We start from the raw sequence: 21,648 nt of genomic DNA, 5'->3' as shown, positions 1-21,648 counted from the left end.
GTTGATTTCTCCAATTTCATGTAACTCTTACATTCCTTTCCCCTCCTCACTCCTGCCCTAGTCATTCCACCATTTCCACTGTTCACTTCCTTGTATCCCTGCCATCGGCACATCTTCCCCAGCCTACAATGGGCCATTACGGACTCCACCCTTCCCGAGGCCATCTGTTGCCGACCCTGGCCATCTCCATCTTTCATTCTGAAGACGAGTTCAGATCCGAAACGTCACGTATACCTGTTCCCCAGAGATGCTGCCTGACCCGCAGAGTTACTCCAGCATTTGTAGTTTGTACATTCTCCCTGTGATCGCGTGGGTTTTTTCTCCAAGTTCTTCAGTTTCCTTCCACACTCCAAAGATGTACAGGTTTGGAGGTTAATTGGCTTGGTATAAGTGTAAATTGGCAATAATGTGTGTAGACTAGTGTTAATGTGCAGAGATCGCTGGTCGGTGGACAGAAGGGCCTGTTTTCGTGCTGTATCTCTAAAACTAAAAAAAACATTCTGTGTCTACTTTGCACGAGAGCCCTTTGAGCCTGTAGGCTGAACCTACACATTGAACCTGCAGGCTGAAAAATTCTACGACAAATAGCCCCGACAATGTATTGGATACGAAGGCATAATTTGGTGGTCAATGTCTGATCTTTCACCTGTCTTGGACCAGTGTGATCAGAAAGCACATCTGGTTGTGGAAGACTTGGAGAGGCCGAACACTTGAAGTATTGTATTGTGTTTTGTATTGGTCACCCTGCTGTAGTACAGGGAGCATTAAACTGGAAAGAGTGCTGAAATTATTTGTTAGGAAGCCTTGAGTGTCTACACCTTTAGCATTCAGAAATATATGTACATTCTCTTCTAATATATTTAATAATACAGCCTTCAGTTGCTTCCCATTTAGAGATTTTCCTGGTTTCACCTCCACAATCAGGAACAGCTTCTTTCTCTCTGTTAGCAGGCTTCTGAGCATTCATTCCATAAGCTAGGGTGCAGTCCGATTCACCTCTACCCCATTGTGGACATTGGACTTATCTCTGGAACTGGTGCGCTACAATGCTGAGAACTATACTCTGCACTCTGTATCTTCCCCTTTGCTCTACCTAATTGTACTTGAAAACTATGTGTACACAGCTGTTGTGCTGCTGCAAGTAGGAATTAGGATGCTCACTGGTTGGGTAGCTTTTTCACAAAGGGTGGTGGGTGTATAGAACGAGCTGCCAGAGGAGGTAGTTGTGGAACGTACCATTGCAATGTTTAAGAAACATTTAGATGGGTACATGAATAGGAGAGGTTTAGAGGGATATGGGGCAAACGCATGCAGGTGGGGTGTTGGCCGGAGTAGGCAAGATGGGCTGAAGGGCCTGTTTCCATGCTGTATGATTCTGTGTTCCGTTTTGGGACATTGGACAATCAAACTCTCTCGACACTTTTCAACATCTTCCCATTCTGTCTTTACCTTTATTCTTCCATCTCTCCCATTGAAAACCAGCTTGTTTACTTGTTTCCCAGATCTGCCAAAGGAGTTCTGAATGCTGAAGATTGCCGTGTTCTCTCTCCACAGATGCGGCCTGGCCTGCCGACTGATCCATCCTTTGCAGCACCCGCTGCTGTTTTTGTTATTGTCTCCAGGACCCAGTGTGTACAATCCAGTTGGAAATGTCTGAGTAGGGTGCACAGGAGGTTAGTGACGGAAGTTGTGGCGTGAGTTGTGAGAATGTATCTTACCCGCTTCCCTTCCTCGCAGCGAGTCACCATGACGACAACAGTCACTTTCTGTTCCCACACCATTTTCCAGAAATCATCAGCTGTTTCCTCTTTCGGTCCTGAGAAAGAAACGGTCAGAAATCACCACCGTGCAAACATGGCAGACATGCGGGGCCAGGGCCTCATTGATGTGATGGCTCTAAATGAGTGGAGTGCAGATACATACGAGGGAGAGAGAGAACAGCATAAGCTGTTAAATTAGTTTAGTTTAGAGATACAGCGTGGAACCAGGCCCTTTCGGCCCACCAGGTCCGTGCCGACCATTGATCCCCGCACGTTAACACTATCCTATACCCACTAGGGACAATTTTTACATTTAGCAAGCCAATTAACCTACAAACCTACATTAAATTAACCTACATTAAATGACACCCAGCGGCATTAACACACAGTGCAGCACAGTGGCACAATGGTAGAGTTGCTGCCGACCAGTGCCAGATACCTGGGTTCAATCCTGAGATTTGTAGTATTGTAGAGATTTGTAGTATGGAGACATAGGAGGAAAATTAGGCCATTTGGCCCATTGATCACAAGTTCTATCTTTCCCTCACAACCCCATTCTCCCCGTAACCTTTGATGCCCTTACTAACCAAGAAATGTCCATGTTATCCATTAAGAACTCATTTACACTAATCCTATTTACCAGCCCATGTTCCATAGCCCCCTCTTTCTTTCATCTGCGCTAATCTTTTTGTCTACAAACCAACTAGCCCGCCAGTTTTACGGAAATATCCACTAATTTGTTTCTTACAAATGACCAGCAACACTAATTAGTCTCACATTTCCCCCTCTTGGACAGAGTCTGAAGTGCCTCGTGTTAAACCTAAAACCCATTCTGTGTAGGAAGGAATTGCAGATGCTGGTTTAAACCGAAGATAGAAACAAGAAGCTGGAGTAACTCAGCGGGACAGGCAGCATCTCTGGAGAAAAGGAATAGGTGACGTTTTGGGTCGAGACCCTTCTTCAGACTGAGATTCAGGGAAAAGGGAAACGAGAGATTTGGACGGTGATGTGGAGAGATGTAGAACAAATGAATGAAAAATATGCAAAAAAGCATTGATGATAAAGGAAACAGGCCATTGTTAGCTGTGGGCTAGGTGACAACAAGTTACAATGAGACTCAACACGACGACTTTGAAGCTGGTACAACGACTTAGTTGGGGGAGGGATGGAGAGAGAGGGGATGCCAGGTTTACTTGAAGTTAGTGAAATCAATATTCATACCGCTGGGGTGTAAACTGCCCAAGTGAAATATGAGGTGCTGTTCCTCCAATTTGCGCTGGGCCTCACTCTGACAGTGGAGGAGGCCCAGGGCAGAAAGATCAGTGTGGGAATGGGATTTAAAGTTTGGCAGCCCATTCTATCACTTCTCATAGGGACTTCCCCCTGTGGTGTAACCTCCAGGTGTCGGTTGTTAAATTGGGCTTGAGGTAACTTGCTGTTTCCATGACACTGCCATTGGTTCCAACACACCTGCTTCACTGCTAACACTACAGGCAGGGTGGGGGCTGTGCATCGAGGGCAAGTGCTTTACAGTATATAGGAGAGGAGTGTCAACAAGTGTCACCTGCCTTAGTGCACTTTGTCGGGAATCTGAGGGTGGAATAGTCTATATGGTTAGGTGACTCCATGCAAGTAGCTACATCAGCTCATGGTGTTACTGCATTGATGCATCACCTCAGAGGACTCTCAAATCCAGGCAGGAAAATCTGCTCTGATTATTCCATCAACAGAGTCTTTAGACCTTACTTTAGAGTTTAGAGACACAGTGTGGAAACAGGCCCTTCAGCCCATCTAGTCCTCACTAATCAGCGATCACCCCGAACACTAGTTCCATCCTGCACAATAGGGATCATTTATAGAAGCCAATTAATCTACAAACCTACACTTCTTTGGAACGTGGGAGGAAACCAGAGCACTCGGTGAAAACCCACGCGGTCACAGGGAGAATGTACAAACTGCGTACAGACAGTGCCCGTAATCAGGATCAAACCTGGGTATGTGGTGCTGTGAGGCAGCAACTCTAGCGCTGCTGCACCGTGCTATCCCCGCTGTGCCGTAGCTACATCAGCTCACGAGGAGTAACAACACGGAGATGAGTCCCACATCACCAGGATCCTAGCAGGACAGCTGCCCTGATCATTCCATTAACAAACAGGGAATTCAAACTTCATTTTAGACTTTAGAAATACAGCGTGGAAACAGGCCTCTCGGCCCAACGTCGACCAGCAATCATCCTTGCACAAGTTCTATCCTTTAGAGGGATATGGGTTAAATAAATGCAGGCAGGTAGGACCTGTGTAGATGGGGCATCCTGGTTGGCTTGAGCAAGTTGGGCAGAGGGGCTGGTTTCAATGCAGTATATACCTATCCCGATTTGCTTTAAATATTGTCATTGTACCTACTTCAACTCCATACAGGAGATATCTGCAATTATCTGTAACTTGGCTACTAATCTCCATTAGATTTGGCTTTGAAACGATTCAACTGCTGGATAGACACCCAACGTTAATTAGCAAGCTGTTCATTAAAGTTGCATCGTGACATTAGCTGGAACAATAAAACCTGTATAGAATGAAATGTACCTTGGGCAGCAATGTACTTCCGCGGTTCGTTGAAGCCCTGCATTAAAAAGATAATAATGTTGAAAACAACAGTAATGAAATGGTCAATAATTAGCCAGCAATGGAGAGAATGAACAACAATGGAGTTATGGAGGGAGTTTTACAATCGTCACTAATAGTCTGTTCAAAATGCATGTGTTGGAAGTAGCTTGAATATCGAGGTCTACAAAACCTTGGGTCTCATTGGAACAAAGATCGAGAGACCACAGTTGTTGGGATCTGGAGCAAAAACCAAAAAGTGCTGGAGGAACTCAACGGGTCAGGCAGCATCCATGGCAGGAATGGACAGATGACGTTACAGGTCAGGACATTTCGTCTGGATGGCCGCCAGTTCATTCAGTTCTTCCAGCAGTTTGCTCTTGTCTATCAGTTCAGTTCAGTTTGGTGTCATGTGTACCAGGGCACAAAGAAAAGCTTTTGTTATGTGCTATCCAGTCAGCAGAAAGACAATACATGATTACAATCGAGCTATTTACAGTGTGTACGTACATGATAAGGGAAGTGTTGCTGTCGGAGTAGAGATTTAAGTGTGTGGAGGGATTGTAATATGTGATTGTCGATCTACTTCTGTGGCTAGTACACAAATAGTCACCTGGATTGAGTGTAATCAAGAGGCAGACAGTCATAAGAGTTGGCTTGCAAAGTGAAAGGCAAGACAAGGAGCATTAAAGCACTATCTTCTTGCCACGCTGGATCATCTCCTGAGGAATGATAACTCGGATGTGGAGATCTTGAGAAGCATTCATGCAAGTCAACACTTGGTCCAGAGAGGACCAAGAGTAAACATAGAAACACAGAAACATAGAAAATAGGTGCAGCAGTAGGCCATTCGGCCCTTCGTGCCTGTGCCGCTATTCAATATGATCATGGCTGATCATCCAACTCAGTATCCTGTACCTGCCTTCTCTCCATACCCCCTGACCCCTTTAGCCACAAGGGCCACATCTAACCATACAGCCAATGAACTGGCCTCAACTACTTTCTGTGGCAGAGAATTCCAGAGACTCACCACTATCTGTGTGAAAAATGTTTTTCTCATATCGGTCCTGAAGGATTTCCCCTCTATCCTTAAGCTGTGACCCCTTGTCCTGGACTTCCCCAACATCGGGAACAATCTTCCTGCATGTAGCCTGTCCAACCCCTTAAGAATTTTGTACATTTCTATAAGATCCCCCCTCAATCTTCTAAATTCTAGCGAGTACAAACCGAGTCTTTCTTCATATGAAAGTCCTGACATCCCAGGAATCAGTCTGGTGAACCTTCTCTGCACTCCCTCTATGGCAATAATGTCCTTCCTCAGATTTGGAGACCAAAACTGTACACAATACTCCAGGTGTGGTCTCACCAAGACCTTGTACAACTGCAGTAGAACCTCTCTGCTCCTATACTCAAATCCTTTTGCTATGAATGCTAACATACCATTCGCTTTCTTCACTGCCTGCTGCACCTGCATGCCTACTTTCAATGACTGGTGTACCATGACACCCAGGTCTCGCTGCATCTCCCCTTTTCCTAATTGGCCACCATTTAGATAATAGTCTGCTTTCCTGTTTTTGCCACCAAAATTGATAACCTCACATTTATCCACATTATACTGCATCTGCCATGCATTTGCCCACTCACCCAGCCTATCCAAGTCACCTTGCAGACTCCTAGCATCCTCCTCACAGCTAACACTGCCCCCCAACTTAGTGTCATCCGCAAACTTGACACTCATTCAATTCCCTCGTCCAAATCATTAATATATATTGTAAATAGCTTGTAAATAGCTGGGGACCCAACACTGAGCCTTGCAGTACCCCACTAGTCACTGCCTGTCATTCTGAGAAGGACCCATTTAGTCCTACTCTTTGCTTCCTGTTTGCCAGCCAGTTCTCTATCCACATCAATACTGAACCCCCAATACCATGTGCTTTAAGTTTGTATACTAATCTCTTATGTGGGACCATGTTGAAAGCCTTCTGAAAGTCCAGATATAACACATCCACTGATTCTCCCCTATCCACTACTAGTTACATCCTCGAAAAATTCTATAAAATTCGTCAGACATGATTTACCTTTCATAAATCCATGCTGACTTTGTCCAATGATTTCACCACTTTCCAAATGTGCTGCTATCCCATCTTTAATAACTGACTCTAGCAGTTTCCCCACTACCGATGTTAAACTAACTGGTCTGTAATTCCCCGTTTTCTCTCTCCCTCCCTTTTTAAAAAGTGGGGTTACGTTTGCTACCCTCCAATCCTCAGGAACTACTCCTGAATCTAAAGAGTTTTGAAAAATTATCACTAATGCATCCACTATTTCTGGAGCTACTTCCTTAAGTACTCTGGGATGCAGCCTATCTGGCCCTGGGGATTTATCAGCCTTTAATCCATTCAATTTACCTAACACCACTTCCCGGCTAACCTGGATTTCACTCAGTTCCTCCATCTCCTTTGACCCGCGGTCCCCTGCTATTTCCGGGAGATTTTTTATGTCTTCCTTAGTGAAGACGGAACCAAAGTAGTTATTCAATTGGTCTGCCATGTCCTTGTTCCCCATGATCAATTCATCTGTTTCTGACTGCAAGGGACCTACATTTGTTTTAACTAATCTCTTTCTCTTCACATATCTATAAAAGCTTTTGCAGTCAGGTTTTATGTTCCCTGCCAGTTTCTTTCATAATCTATTTTCTCTTTCCTAATTAAGCCCTTTGTCCTCCTCTGCTGGTCTCTGAATTTCTCCCAGTCCTCTGGTAGGCTGCTTTTTCTGGCTAATTTGTACGCTTCATCTTTTGCTTTGATACTATCCCTGATTTCCCTTGTTATCCATGGATGCACTAACTTCCCTGATTTATTCTTTTGACAAACTGTGATGAACAATTGTTGTAGTTCATCCATGCAGTCTTTAAATGTCTTCCATTGCATATCCACCGTCAACCCTTTAAGAATTAATTGCCAGTAGAACTGGATTTCCTGTTTTGGTCGGGGGCTGCCTCCTGTTTTAACCTGTAAATTCAGTATGCTGACAAAGAACACATTACCCTTCCAGCATATTTTGTTTCAACACTCAGGATGCCGTCAAAGTACCCAATATTAAATTCTTACGTACAACCCGGCCGTCAGCGCTGAGCATTCACACTTACGTCAATGAAGCTAGCGTTGATGTAATCTGACCCATGCTCGCCGGACACTGGAGAAAGTTGCACACGGTTATGATCATCTGCAGAGAAAATGCAAGCCTTTAGTCTAATTGGAAAGATTCATTGAGGTAGCGAGGAGATGTTCCAAGCTAAATCCATTCATCAGCTCAGTCATAGAATGCTGAAACTCTTTTACACTCCTCCCCATTCCCACACTGACCTTTCTATCCTGGGCCTCCTCCACTGTCAGAGTGAGACCCAGCGCTAATTGGAGGAACAGCATCTCATATTTCGCTTGGGCAGTTTACAACCCAGCGGTATAAACATTGACTTCTCCCTCAAATAACCCTTGCTTTCACTCTCGCTCCGCCACATTCCCAGTTCTCCGACCAGTCTAACTGGCCCACTGATTACATTTTATCTCTGTATGCTTCGTTGTCACCTTCTCCAAGCTAATAATTATCTATTCTACATTTTCCTTAAGCTGCATCCACTTTGATGTCTCGTCTTTGTAACTTGCACTTCCTTATCTCTGTGGCTCCCTCTCCCCTAACTCTCAGTCTGCAGACGGGTCTCAACCCGAAACATTACCCATTCCTTCTCTCCAGAGATGCTGCCTGTCCCGCTGAGTTACTCCAGCATTTTCTATCTTAGAATCTTAGAGCTTTGTCTCAGAGTCTTACGTACTTGTTGTGGGGCTTGAAGAGTCTCACAGTCTTAACAGAGCCTTGTCTTAGAGTTATAGAGACTTAAAAGAGTCTGCGTTTTAACAGAGATAAGCCATTTGGTCTACCTTCTCCATGCCATTCAAGTCAGATACTTTGATAAGTATCATCAAAGACCCACACCATCCTGGCCACACACTCATCTCCCTGCTACCTTCAGGTAGAAGGTACAGGAGCCTGAAGACTGCAACAACCAGGTTCAGGAATAGCTACTTCCCCACAGCCATCAGGCTATTAAGAAGGGTCTGAAGAAGGGTTTCGGCCCGAAACGTTGCCTATTTCCTTCGCTCCATAGATGCTGCTGCACCCGCTGAGTTTCTCCAGCTTTTTTGTGTAACCATCAGGCTATTAAACCTGGCTCGGACAAAACTCTGATTATTAATAACCACTTTCTGTTATTTGCACTTTACCAGTTTATTTATTCATGTGTGTATATATTTATATCATGGTATATGGACACATTTATCTGTTTTGTAGTAAATGACTACTATTTTTTCTGTGTGCTTAAGCAAAGCAAGAATTTCATTGTCCTATACAGGGACACATGACAATAAACTCACTTGAACTTGGCCAAATGATTTTCACAGCATTAACCCAGCACACGGTTGTCTGTGCTGAACATAATGCCAAGACTCATCTGCTGCACATAATCCATATCCCTGCATTCCATGTGCCTATCCAAATGTTTCTTAAACACTTACTGTCATCCATCTGCCTCCATCTCTATCACTAGCAGCACACTTCAGGCACCCACCTCCCTCTGTGTAAAAAAACTTATCTTGTACATCGTTTTTAAACCTTGCTGCTCTCACCTTAAGGCGATGGCCTCTAGCATTTGATCGAAAGCTCTCTTTTCTATATAAAGCACATGTTTTTTGACTGTTGCAAAGTAATGGTGTACAAGTTTAGGTGGCACGGTGGCGCAGCGGTAGAGTTGCTGCCTTACAGAGACAGGGTTCAATCCTGACTGCATGCTGGTAGACAAAAGTGCTGGAGAAACTCAGTGGGTGCGGCAGCATCTATGGAGCGAAGGAATTAGGCAACGTTTAGGGCCAAAACCCTTCTTCAGACTGATGTAGGGTGGGGGGGGGGGGGGGGCAGAAGAAAGGAGAAAAGAAGAAGAGGAGCCCGAGGACTGAGGGAGAGCTGAGAAGGGAGGAGGCAGCAAGGGCTACCGGAAATTGGTGAAGTCAATGTTTATGCCGCTAGGGTGCAAACTGTCCAAGTGGAATATGAGGTGCTGCTCCTCCAATTTTGGTGGTGCTAACTCTGGCCATGGAGGAGACCCAGGACAGAAAGGTTGTATTCGGAATGGGAGGGGAGGGGGAGTTGAAGTGCTGAGCCACAGGGAGATGAGGTTGGTTAATGCGGACCGAGCGGAGGTGTTCGGCAAAACGATCGCTAAGCCTACGGTTGGTCTCACCGATGTAGATCAGTTGCCATCTAGAGCAGCGGATGCAATAGATGAGGTTGGAGGAGATGCAGGTGAACCTCTGTCGCACCTGGAACGACTGCTTGGGTCCTTGAATGGAGTGGAGGGGGGAGGTAAATTGACAAGTGTGTCATCTCTAGCGGTTGCAAGGGAAAGTGCCCGGGGAGGGAGTGGTGTGGGAGGGAAGGGAAGAAAAGAATTGACCAGGGAGTTACAGAGGGAGCGGTCTTTGCGGAAAGCAGACGGGGGGGGGGGAGAGCTGGGAAGATGTGGCGAGTGGTGGGGTCACGTTGGAGGTGGTGAAATCTGACTGCATGCTGCCTGTACAAAGTTTGTACATTCTCCCTGTGACCACGTGGTATTTCTCCGGGTGCTCCAGTTTCCTCCCATGTTCCAAAATCTTGCTGGGTTGTCAGTTAATTGGCTTCTTTAAATTGTCCCTAGAACTAATGTACAAGTGATTGATGATCTGTGTGGATTCTGTGCTCCAGAGAGCCTGTTTCCAAAGACTAATATACTTAATAAAGAATGCTTCTTCAACCTATACAGCTGCATTACACAGACAAACTCCTTCAACTTTCTTGGTGCTATTTCATACTAAGATATGCTATGGAAACATACTGTTCTGTCATTAAAGAGAAACACCTCAGTTAAAAACATATCAAGGCACAAAGTACTGGAGTGCAGATGCTGGTTTACAAAAAGCAGCAGCACTCTGTCTTTTTGTGTACACCAGCATCTGCAGTTCATTGCTTCTCCAGCTGAATAAATGTCTGAAACCAGTTAGCAGGATCACTGAGACTCACATGGCAGGATGTCCACGTAACGATTCTTGTTCACGTTACAATTTTTACGAGCCTCCTTGACTGAAAATTTGGTGAAAACCCTCGGAATGCTCTGGAATAAAAATGTCAAAGAAACATTAATTGCAACTGGTATAAATGTCACGTTTCTTATTTAATTTACTTCTGTTATTGTTACCTAACATCCCTCCCGCACCCACGTGGTCCCAGCTTTAAAGTCACCTTGTTGAGTCTCAGTGTCTATAACTCATTTTCACCTCACCCACAGCTAACAATGGCCTGTTTCCTTTATCTCTGGAGAAAAGGGATGGGTGACGTTTCGGGTTGAGACTCGTCTTCAGACTGAAGGAGGAGGAAGAAAGCTGGAAGAGGGGAAGGGGTCAAATCCTGGCATGCGATTGGTGCATACAGGTGTGGGGGTGATAGGCTGATTGGTGGAAAAAGGACAAAAGATGTTAGACAAGGATAAAGGAGGTGCGAATTGTGAAGCTGGAGGAAGGAATATAGGTGGAAGGAGAGGGGGATGGGAAGGAAAGGGTGCAAATCCTTTATACGGAGAAGAGAAGAGCTAAGAAATAATTGTTTGTTAACTTGTTACCTCGAATTGGAGAATTCAATATTCATAATTAGTGGCGCGTAAGAGAAGGTTTTTCTTTTCCTTTTGCGTGTTCATTCTGCACAAACTGCTGACACTTATTCTACATGCCTTATAGAGTCACAGAGTCTTACAGCATGGAAACAGGCCCTTCAGCCCAAATTACTCATGGTGATCAATGTGTCCCATCTACACCAGTCCCACCAACCATCATTTGACACATTTCCCTCAAAACATGTCCTATCCATGTTCCTGTCTAAATATTTCATAAACGTCACGATAGTACTTGGCTCAACTACCTCCTCTGGCAGCTCGTTCCATACACCCACCACCATTTGTGTAAAGAAGTTACCACTAGGTTCCTATTAAGCCTCCCCCCCCTCACCTTAAACCAATGTCCTCCAGTTCTCGATTCCCCTACTCTGGGCAAGAGGCTCTGTGCGTCCGATCTATTCCTCTCATGATTTTGCACCCTGTCCAGCTCACCTGCCCTTCATATGATAGTTGCTCCCCAATATTGCTGCCCTCTCCTTCAGAACACCCGTCATCATTGCCTCTGCTCTTACAATGTGCAACCAACACTAAAGTGTTGGAGGCTTGGGGGATGGAACCATTGACCAGTTACCTGGAACTCCGCTAGGAATAACCTGGATTCATCCGCCTGCTTTCTCCTGTAGGCATCGATCAGTTGTTCGGCAAGGATAGGCTCCACAGTAAGCAGCTGCTTCTCATCATCTGCAACAAGGTCAACGTTAGATGTTAAAACCAAGAGATATTCCCAGAGACAGGACTTAGTGCTGATACTCAAGTAAAAATGAAGGGGGAAAATTGGGAACTGACCATGTCCAATAAGCTCCACCGATTCTTCGGGGTGTCTAATAAGGGCAAGAAAGAAACAGAATAGTCACCTATCACTGTCAGATCAAGGAGAAAGTACCATTAATAAATGTGATCAGAATTAATAACCAAAGTTATACTAATATTGTAACCATATAACAATTACAGCACGGAAACAGGCCATCTCGGTCCTTCTAGTCCGTGCCGAACACTTATTCTCCCCTAGTCCCATCTACCTGCACTCAGACCATAACCCCCCATTCCTTTCCCGTCCATATACCTATCCAATATTTATATATTAATAATATATTAATTAATAATAATTATATATTAATTATTAAATAATATATTAATTGAGAAAATTCCAGATAAGACAAATTTACTTGCTTTCACTCAGAGCCATAGCCGTACAGCATGGAAACAGGCCCTTCGGCCCACCTTGTCTATGCCAACTAAGTTGACATATTGGGTTAGACACAAAAAGTTGGAGTAATTCAGGCAGAATCTCTGGAGTAAAGGAATGGGTGATGTTTTGGTTTGTGACCCTTCTTTTGACAGAGTCAGTGGGGAGGGAACTGAGGGATATGAAAAGGTAATTATAACAAATTAATGAAAGATATGCAAAAAAAAAACAGGTCTAAGCCAGCAAGGATGATCAAGAAAAGGTGGAGCCCACAATGGTTCATTGTTGGCTGTGGGGGACATGATAATGCATAATTAATTCATCGTTGAAAACATTAGCGACGCAATGGTGCTGGTTTCCGACGGGCACGGTGACGGACGCACCACACATTCCTGTCCTCCATGCAGCTGGCAATGAATAATAGGTGTGAAACTCAGCAGGAGGCCAATAAAACTAGGGTGGGGAGGGACAGAGAGAGAGAGAGGATGCAAGGGTTACTTGAAGTTAGAGAAATCAATATTCATACCGCAGGTGCCCAAGCGAATAAAGTTAATTTGCACAATCCACAAATGCACAGGCGGCATATTTTGCCTTTGTTTACAAAAACTAGTGCAAAGTCCAAAGTGCGGTCCACATGCTGGGAGTACTGGAGCAAGCTCAGGTATTTACACATCTGTGGAAATGGCTTTCTTGGGAGACTGCAGATACCTCAGGATCTCAGATCTCGGATCGACCAGCCCTTGTTACGACACGAATCCCGTCCTCTGGCTGGCTACTTGCTCGCCTGTCACGGCATGCAGTACACGGCGGAGCCCAGCACACTCTTTGGCAAAATACCCCTCTGATATGCCGTGCTGGTGGGTAAATACCCAGGGTCAAGGGGTAAATAACCAGTTTCAAGGGGGTAAATACCCAGGGTCAAGGGGGTAAATACCCAGGTCAGGGGGGTAAATACCCTGGGTCAGGGAGTTAGATATCCAGGGTCAGGGGGTAAATACCCAGGATCTATGGGTAAATACCCTGGGTCAGGGAGTTAGATATCCAGGGTCAGGGGGTAAATACCCAGGATCTATGGGTAAATACCCAGGGTCAGGGAGGTAAATACAAGGACCTTTGTGCTGTAAATGTAGTTCAGTGTTGGAAAGCATTTAATTCCACACCACTGATATCCCTGACCTTGACACCAGTGATCACCCCGAGGAATTACTTGGATGTATTGGCCAAGTTGCAGTGAATGCATGCCAGAAGGAGGTACAGGTCTCCCACTGAACCATTGCATTGCCCTTGAAGACTCCTCAACAGTGAAGCAGCAACTGTGATGTCCATGTATTTGGATGCACTGTGGACTGCAATTTTGTCTGATTGTGGCTATTTTGGACTACCGTTATTGGTTTATTGATCATGATATATTTATACATGCATTATTGCATACATGTGTCTGTTGAGCTGCAGCAAATAAGTACATCAATCATAGATAGGGTGAATGCATGCAGTCTTTTACCCAGACAAGGGCAATCAAGAACTAGCTTGGGCGAGTTGGGTTGAAAGGCCTTACCCCTGCTGCATGACTCCTTGACTATTATTGACCCATTGTCAATATATATGACAAATCAACACTCTTGACTCTTACTTGAATGGCATCATCCAGGAATTTCAAACTTGAAGTTCAACAGTAGAAGATACAGAGTTATAGAGGCATACAACGCAGAAACAGGCCCTTCAGACCAAATCCCCCATCACATATGCCCACGTTTACCCCAGATCCTTTCCAATCCAGATCCGTCTATTTTATTGATAGATTTATTTTTCCCACTCGTCCCCATTCTCCTGCCTTCTCCCCGTAAACTTGGAGACTTAGTAATCAATCAATCAGCATTTCAAAATAGACCCTCTCGAACTCTGCCTTATGAATATCCACCGACTTGGCCTCCACTGCCATCCGTGGCTATGAACGTCACAGATCCACCGCCCTCTAGCCAAAGACGTTCCTTCTCTACTCCTTTCTAAAGGAACGTCATTTTATTCCGAGGCTGTGCCTTCTGGTCCTCGACTCTCCCACTAGTGGAAACATCCTCTCCACATCCATACTATCCACTGATTTTACGTGTAAGTCCAACCATTTTTAACTGAGCCAAGTACATACCTTGAAGATTTCCTCTGCAAGACATATATTTTGTAGAGGACAATGACCAGTGCTATAGTGGTAACAATGATCAGAAATGCCAGGAATCCAATTAATGCTTTGTCATTGTCTGTAATGTAAAATTCTACTATCAGTGACAGCAATGGAATATTTAATATATACTACACCAAGTGTGACCCGTCTCCTCAATGTGCGGTTGCGGGGGGCGGCCTGCTGCGTCACACACACACACTAACCACCCCACACACAAACTAACCATCCCATTTGGTATTATATTAATATTATTCATTCGCTCATTTTACCCCATCCCCGCCCTATCCACTCATACATAGCCCCCAACTCACAGGCACATCTAGAGAGGGAGGGGGGACAGAGACACAGAGGGGGACAGAGAGAGGAGTGGGTGACAGAGAGAGGGGGGGGGGGGGGGAGAGAGGGGAGGAGAGAGAGAGGGAGAGAGAGAGAGAGAGAGAGGGAGAGAGGGAGAGAGGGGGAGAGAGAGAGAGGAGAGAGGGAGAGAGGCAGAGAGAGAGAGAGAGAGAGAGAGAGAGAGTGTGGGCCCAGTCAGGGCTGCAATCACTGCAGATTCCCCGCTTAATCTTGGCGCTAAAGTGTCGCATTTCACCAGAATATAACAAATGTTTGAAATTGCAGAAGTAGGCCGTTTGGTCCTTGTGACCAAAGCTGCAATATTGTTTTAATTCCTATCTACACATTAACATTTGAAAAGTAACATTGATGGAAGATAAAATTAAGGCAAAGTGTGTAAGTGAGATGAAGAAATAATATATTTAAATGTGTTTACATAGATTAAATTGTACTTTTTAACCTCCACACCGCTTTGATGTGACGACACCCAAGGAGGCACACGAACGTTCTGGAAAGATGAGCCGAGAGGCTCGCGGGAGTCGGAGGGTGACATCACTCGCAGTGCGTGGAACACAGTGAAAAACCGGGGGGGGAGGGAGGTGACGTCACTCGTGAGTGGGAGAGGAGGAAGGGGAGGGAGGGGGGGGGGGGGGTGAGAGGGAGGGAAGAGAGAGGGGAGGAAGAGGAAGTGAAAGAGGGGGTGAAAGAGGGGAGGGGGAGGAAGAGGGGGAAAAGGGTGGGAAAGGGGGGGTAATGGGGGGGAAGGAAGGGGGGAAAGAAGGAGGAGAGGAGGAAGGGAGCGGACAGCGGGGTGCGCTTCAACCAAAGGAATTCAGCAGCTTCAATCTGGAGCCCGGGTGGGGGGGTTGGGGGGATTAGAGGGGTCGGAGGGTGACGTCAATTTTCATTGAAACAGTAATGACAAAAAAAATGCTGTCTTTGAAATTAAATGTTAAATGTTAGACCTACAGCGAAGTCTTTAAAGCAACATTAATGCATTAAAAATTTCAAATTTAAAGCATAAAAAAGAGAAATTCAATCCGACTTTTATCTTTAAAGATGTGGAAGTCAGAAGCTAGAAGCTTTGTTCACATTTAGCTCGCAAAGTGGGAATGACCGTTGCGAATGTTCTGGAAAGATGAGCCGGGAGGCTCGTGGGAATCGGGATGACGTCATTATTTAAAAATTTTGAACATTTTGATGAATAACTCAAGAGTTAAAGCTGGAAATTTTCAGGTAAGCTGATTTTTGACTTCACCGGATAAATCTCTACTGGAACATGTATTAATGTTACCGTCAGAGCGTCGTTTTTTCGAGAAGTATGATTATACGCACACACGTACGTGTACACACCCACACACCCACATCCAAGATCAGAGTTTTTATAGTTATAATAAGATACGAAAGATAAGATAAAATGTGTTTGCCTGGTAACTTTAAATTGCATACAGCAATTTTGCTAGAATTTTCATAGCAAAAGGATTTGAGTATAGGAGCAGGGAGGTTCTACTGCAGTTGTACAGGGTCTTGGTGAGACCACACCTGGAGTATTGCATACAGTTTTGGTCTCCTAATCTGAGAAAATACATTCTTGCCATAGAGGGAGTACAGAGAAGATTCACCAGACTGATTCCTGGGATGTCAGGACTTTCATATGAAGAAAGACTGGATAGACTCGGCTTGTACTCGCTAGAATTTAGAAGATTGAGGGGGTATCTTATAGAAACTTACAACATTCTTAAGGGGTTGGACAGGCTAGATGTAGGAAGATTGGTTCCGATGTTGGAGAAGTCCAGAATAAGGGGTCACAGTTTAAGGATAAGGGGGAAATCCTTTAAAACCAAGATGAAAAAAACATTTTTCACACACAGAGAGTGGTGAATCTCTGGAATTATCTGCCACAGAGGGTAGTTGAGGCCAGTTCATTGGCTATATTTAAGAGGGAGTTAGATGTGGCCCTTGTGGCCAAGGGGATCAGGGGATATGGAGAGAAGGCAGGTACGGGATACTGAGATGGATGATCAGCCATGATCATACTCAAAGGGCCGAATGGCCTACTCCTGCACCTATTTTCTATCTTTCTATGTTTCTTACAAGATTCATTTGTGATAAGTTATGGATAACTTAGATAATGTGGCACAGCGGTAGAGTTGCTGCCTTACAGCGCCAGAGACCTGGGGACGATCCTGTCTAAGGGTGCAGAGTTTGTACATTCTCCCCATAACCGCATGGGTTTTCTCAGAGAACTTTGGTTTCCTCCCAAAATCCGAAGACGTACAGGTTTGTAGTTTTGGAAAATTGTCCCAAGTATGTATGATAGAACTAGTGCACAGGTTATTGCTGGTGGGTGTGGAGTCAGTGGGCCGAAGGATCTGTTTCCACGCTGTGTCACTGGAGAAAAAACTAAACTTTTGTGTAGAACATGGATAGATGACGTTTCACAGAGTGCTGGAGTAACTCAGCGGGTCAGGCAGCATCTCTGGAGAATATGGATAGGTGACGTTTTTAGGAACGGGACCCTTCAGGCTGTGATAGTGATGTACTTACATGAAGTTTTAATCGCTTCGACTTTAATTGAGGTGTTGCAAAAACCATTGCCAATAATCAACTGTAAAAGGAAAAACAGTTGTGTTAGTAAAATCTGACTATCGCACTCAAAAATTCTATCCCATCCGCATGTGAACTGAAATAAGTCTTCCCAATAACAAATTTCTGTTACCTGTACATTATTGTATAAGGTTAGATAGTTCAGGTTTTCGAATCTGAAATAACAAGATGTATGATTGATTGGAGAATTCGCATTGTCTATGCGCGCCCAGTACTGAATACCACGTCCGTTGTATTCGCTCTCACTTAGATTTTTACATTTCAATTCAATGGTATTGTGGTCAATCAAGACACGCTCTGGTTCATTTCCAAGTGTCTTTGGACCTATTACAAAAAGGAGAATGTCAAAATCACCAACCAAGCAAGAAAATCCACACTTTTCTATTACTTTTAAATAAATATCTCATTGTTTAGTAGAGTTTAGTTTAGCGATATAGTGCAGAAACTGGCCTTATTTACAGTTTACTCTCAAACAATCTAAATTAATTGATATTTTAAAAATGTTCTGTCGAAATGTCCTGTCCCTCATCATGTAGCTATACAATGTGAATTTATTGATTGTATTCATATATTGTCTTTCTGCTGACTGCAAGAACTGTTCCAGAGCCGCTGTCTGAAAAAAGCTCAGAGAATTGCCAAGGACAAACTGCACCCCCTCCACATACACCTGGATCTCCTGCCATCAGGCAAGAGATATCGAAGCATCAAAGCCCGGACTACAAGACTGCTAAACAGCTTCCTACCACAGGCTGTGAGGCTGCTAAACAGTCACTCTGTACTCACAGTCACTTGATTCTGCGGCTGGCACGGACACTTTAATAACTGGCACTGGCCACTAAAATCAGCTGCCCCGGACATTTTTATGATTGGTTTATTGTATTTTAACATTGTGTTTTACCTGCTTTTAACTATTTATATTGTTCCATCAGGGACTGGATTGTTTTTAGTGTTATTATGTGTGAAGTGTTTTAAATTTCATGTGCGATGCTCCGCTATTCACTGGGAAACGTCTTTTCATTTTGCACTGTACAACTGTTGCTTGCAAGATGACAATAAAGGTTGATTGATTGACTGGATGACACCAAGCAAAAATGTGTCACTGTACTTCAGTACACATGACATTAAACTAAGCTGAACTAAACTTAATCATTTTCTAGGTGTGAAAAAGGCCGTGTAACAATTGATAAAGGAGTACAAGTTGAACACAATGGTTGTGTTTGACCCTTTGAGGCAGTGACAGTTTTACAATTGAACAGACCAAACGTTTGGAGACAAGAGACAGAGACTCCCTGCATGTGTAGTGCTGTACTACATTGTACAAACACCTGTAAGTTCACAGGACATAGAACATAGGGACAGGCCCTTCAGACCACCACGTACGTTTTATTTTAGTATAAGGTGCAGAAACAGGCCCTTTTGCCCATGCCCCATCCCCGCATATTAACATTACCCTGCACATACTAAGGACAATTTACATTTATACCGTCAATTTGCCTACATACCTGCATATCTTTGGAGTGTAGGAGGAAACCGAATATCTCGGAGAAAACCCACGCAGGTCACGGGGAGAACGTACAAACTCCGTACAGACAGTACCCGTTGTCGGGATGGCACTCGGGTCTCTGGTGTTGCATTCAATGTAAGGCTGCAACTCTACCGCTGCGCCACCGTGCCGCCGTTTTCTCCAGGTGCTCCGGTTTCCTCCCACATCCCACAGACGTTCAGGTTTGTTGGTTAATTGGTTTGTGTACATTGTCCCTAGTGTGTAGGATAGAACTAGTGGACAGGTGATCACTGGCCGGCTGAAGGGCCTGTTTCCCTGCTGTATATCCAAAATAAAATAAACTAATTTAAACTAAACTAAGCTGAACCCAACTGATAGCTGAGAACTGGGGTGAACTCATCAGAGACCAGCATCTATTAGAAGGAGTGCATCTCAATTTGTTTTCTGTGAACACCCTTCATTTCAGAACAACACAACAAACTCGGGTGGCACGGTGGCACAGCGGTGGAGCTACAGCCTTACAGCGCCAGAGACAAGGGTTCGGTACTGATTACGGGTGCGGTGTTTGTCTGTACGAAGTTTGTACATTCCCCCTGTGACCACATGGGTTTTCTCTGCGTTCTCTGGTTTCCTCCCACACTCCAAAGACATACAGGTTTGTATGTTTAATGGGCTTGGATTAAATGTAAAAAAAAAGAATTGTCCATGGTGTGTAGGGTAGTAATAATATTCGGGGATCACTGGTCAGTACGGCCTCGGTGAGTCGAAGGGCCTGTTTCCGCACTTAACTAAACTAAACTCAGGTTCTGGGAGCAGAATTAGGCCATTCAGCCCCTCAGGCCTACTCCACCATTCAATCATAGAAACATAGAAAATAGGTGCAGGAGTAGGCCATTCGGCCCTTTGAGCCTGCACCGCCATTCAATATGATTGTGGCTGATCATCCAACTCAGTATCCTGTTCCTGCCTTCTCTCCATACCCCCTGATTCCTTTAGCCACAAGGGTCACATCTAACTCCCTCTCAAATATAGCCAATGAACTGGCCTCAACTACCTTCTGTGGCAGAGAATTCCAGAGATTCACCACTCTCTAAAAAGTGTTTTTCTCATCTCAGTCCTCAAATATTTCCCCTTTATCCTTAAACTGTGACCCCTTGTTCTGGACTTCCCCAACATCAGGAACAATCTTCCTGCATCGAGCATGTCCAACCCTTTAAGAATTTGGTAAGTTTCTATAAGATCCTCCCTCAATCTTCTAAATTCTAGCGAGTACAAACCGAGTCTATCCAGTCTTTCTTCATATAAAAGTCCTGACATCCCAGGAATCAGTCTGGTGAACCTTCTCTGTACTCTCTCTATAGCAAGAATGTTCTTCCTCAGATTAGGAGACCAAAACTGTACGCAATACTCCAGGTGTGGTCTCACCAAGACCCTGTACAACTGCAGTAGAACTTCCCTGCGCCTATACTCATGGCTGAGCTATCTCTCCCTCTCAACCCCATTCCCCTGCCCCCACTCCATAAGCCCTGACAGCCGCATTAATCAAGAATCAATGTATCTCTGCCTTAAAAATACCCTATGACAGCATCCACAGCCGTCTGTGACAGTGAATTCCACAGATTCACCACCGTCAGACTAAAGAAATTCCTCCTCATCTCCTTTCTAAAGGTACATCCTTTTCTTGTGAGGCTGTGCCCTCTGATCCTAAACTCTCCCACTAGTGAAAATATCCTCTCCACATCCATTCTGTCAAAAGGCCCTGAAAAGGGAAGGTTTCAGAATTAAATGACGTTCCTTTAGGAAGATGAAGAGGAATTTCTTTAGTCAGAGGGTGGTGAATCTGTGGAATTCTTTGCCACAGAAGGCTGTGGAGGCCAAGTCAATGGATATTTTTAAGGCAGAGATAGATAGATTTTACTTCGGAGCCACGTGAGTACGCATTACGTATGACTGGCAGGGTGACGCAATTCTCCTGCCAGCAGTCAGACCTGAAGGTAAGTTTTTTAAACATTTTCCAGGTTTTATCTTCCTGCAGCAACCGCTACTTAGAGGTCCTGTAAAGCCCGGGGCGAGGTCCAGAGGACCCAGTCAAGGGAATACTGGTCACGACCTTGGGCATACCCGAAAACATCGGGGATACCCCCCCGAAATATAGCCGCTTTAAAGACCGCGGAATGCGGGAGCGGGCGGCGGTGAATTCGCCTCTCGGGCCGCTGGCGTTGGAGTCAGCAGCTTCATACTGGTGCCGGTGGCACCTGGGGAAACACAGCAGGGATACCCCGACACACAGCCGCTTGAAAGACCACGAAATATGTGCAGCGGGCGGCTGAGAAGTCGTCTCTCGGGCCGTTAGCATTGGAGCCAGCGGCTTCATACTGGTGCCAGTGGCACCTATACAGCGGAGATACCACCCGACAATGTATATCGCGGCTATCCCTTTCACAGGGACCGCGGGGATATCCCTGCTGCAGGAACCGCGGGGATACCCAGCCTAGCGGGGGGAAGGCCCAACTACTAGGAAACCCCGGCTGCATACAATGACCTCGACACCAAGCTCGAAGGGGGATGGAGCGTTGCCCCTGCAGCAGAAGGTTTAAAACCGGACCTGCAGGTAAATTCTTTACTCTCAGGTTGTTTAGTTCTATTTCTGTGAGGATGTGTTACAGGAAAGTAACCATGGACTAAGTCCAAATGGAGACTGACTGCGGAGGACCGCGGGAGTGCG

The 21,648-nt window shown here is 45.0% G+C and overlaps 1 protein-coding gene across 3 annotated transcripts in view; it reads right to left on the bottom strand.

The window, feature by feature from the left end:
- The window catches only part of ptprc (protein tyrosine phosphatase receptor type C), a 209,506-nt gene that overhangs the window by 27,371 nt on the left and 160,487 nt on the right, over positions 1 to 21,648 (bottom strand). For all 3 annotated transcript variants that reach the window (XM_055642453.1, XM_055642454.1, XM_055642455.1), the window contains 9 exons: positions 17,532 to 17,743; positions 17,360 to 17,420; positions 14,444 to 14,552; positions 11,901 to 11,935; positions 11,686 to 11,795; positions 10,469 to 10,559; positions 7,509 to 7,585; positions 4,343 to 4,379; positions 1,719 to 1,816 (listed from right to left, as the gene is read on the bottom strand). In XM_055642453.1, the coding sequence (XP_055498428.1) occupies positions 1,719 to 1,816; positions 4,343 to 4,379; positions 7,509 to 7,585; positions 10,469 to 10,559; positions 11,686 to 11,795; positions 11,901 to 11,935; positions 14,444 to 14,552; positions 17,360 to 17,420; positions 17,532 to 17,743 (830 nt within the window). The remainder of the gene's footprint in view (positions 1 to 1,718; positions 1,817 to 4,342; positions 4,380 to 7,508; positions 7,586 to 10,468; positions 10,560 to 11,685; positions 11,796 to 11,900; positions 11,936 to 14,443; positions 14,553 to 17,359; positions 17,421 to 17,531; positions 17,744 to 21,648) is intronic.

The sequence above is a fragment of the Leucoraja erinacea genome, chromosome 10 (genome assembly GCF_028641065.1).
Source record: "Leucoraja erinacea ecotype New England chromosome 10, Leri_hhj_1, whole genome shotgun sequence".
In the NCBI taxonomy this organism is placed as follows: Eukaryota; Metazoa; Chordata; class Chondrichthyes; order Rajiformes; family Rajidae; genus Leucoraja; species Leucoraja erinaceus.
The sequence above is the reverse complement of the archived record's forward strand: the minus strand, read 5'-3'. Positions and strand labels throughout refer to the sequence as shown.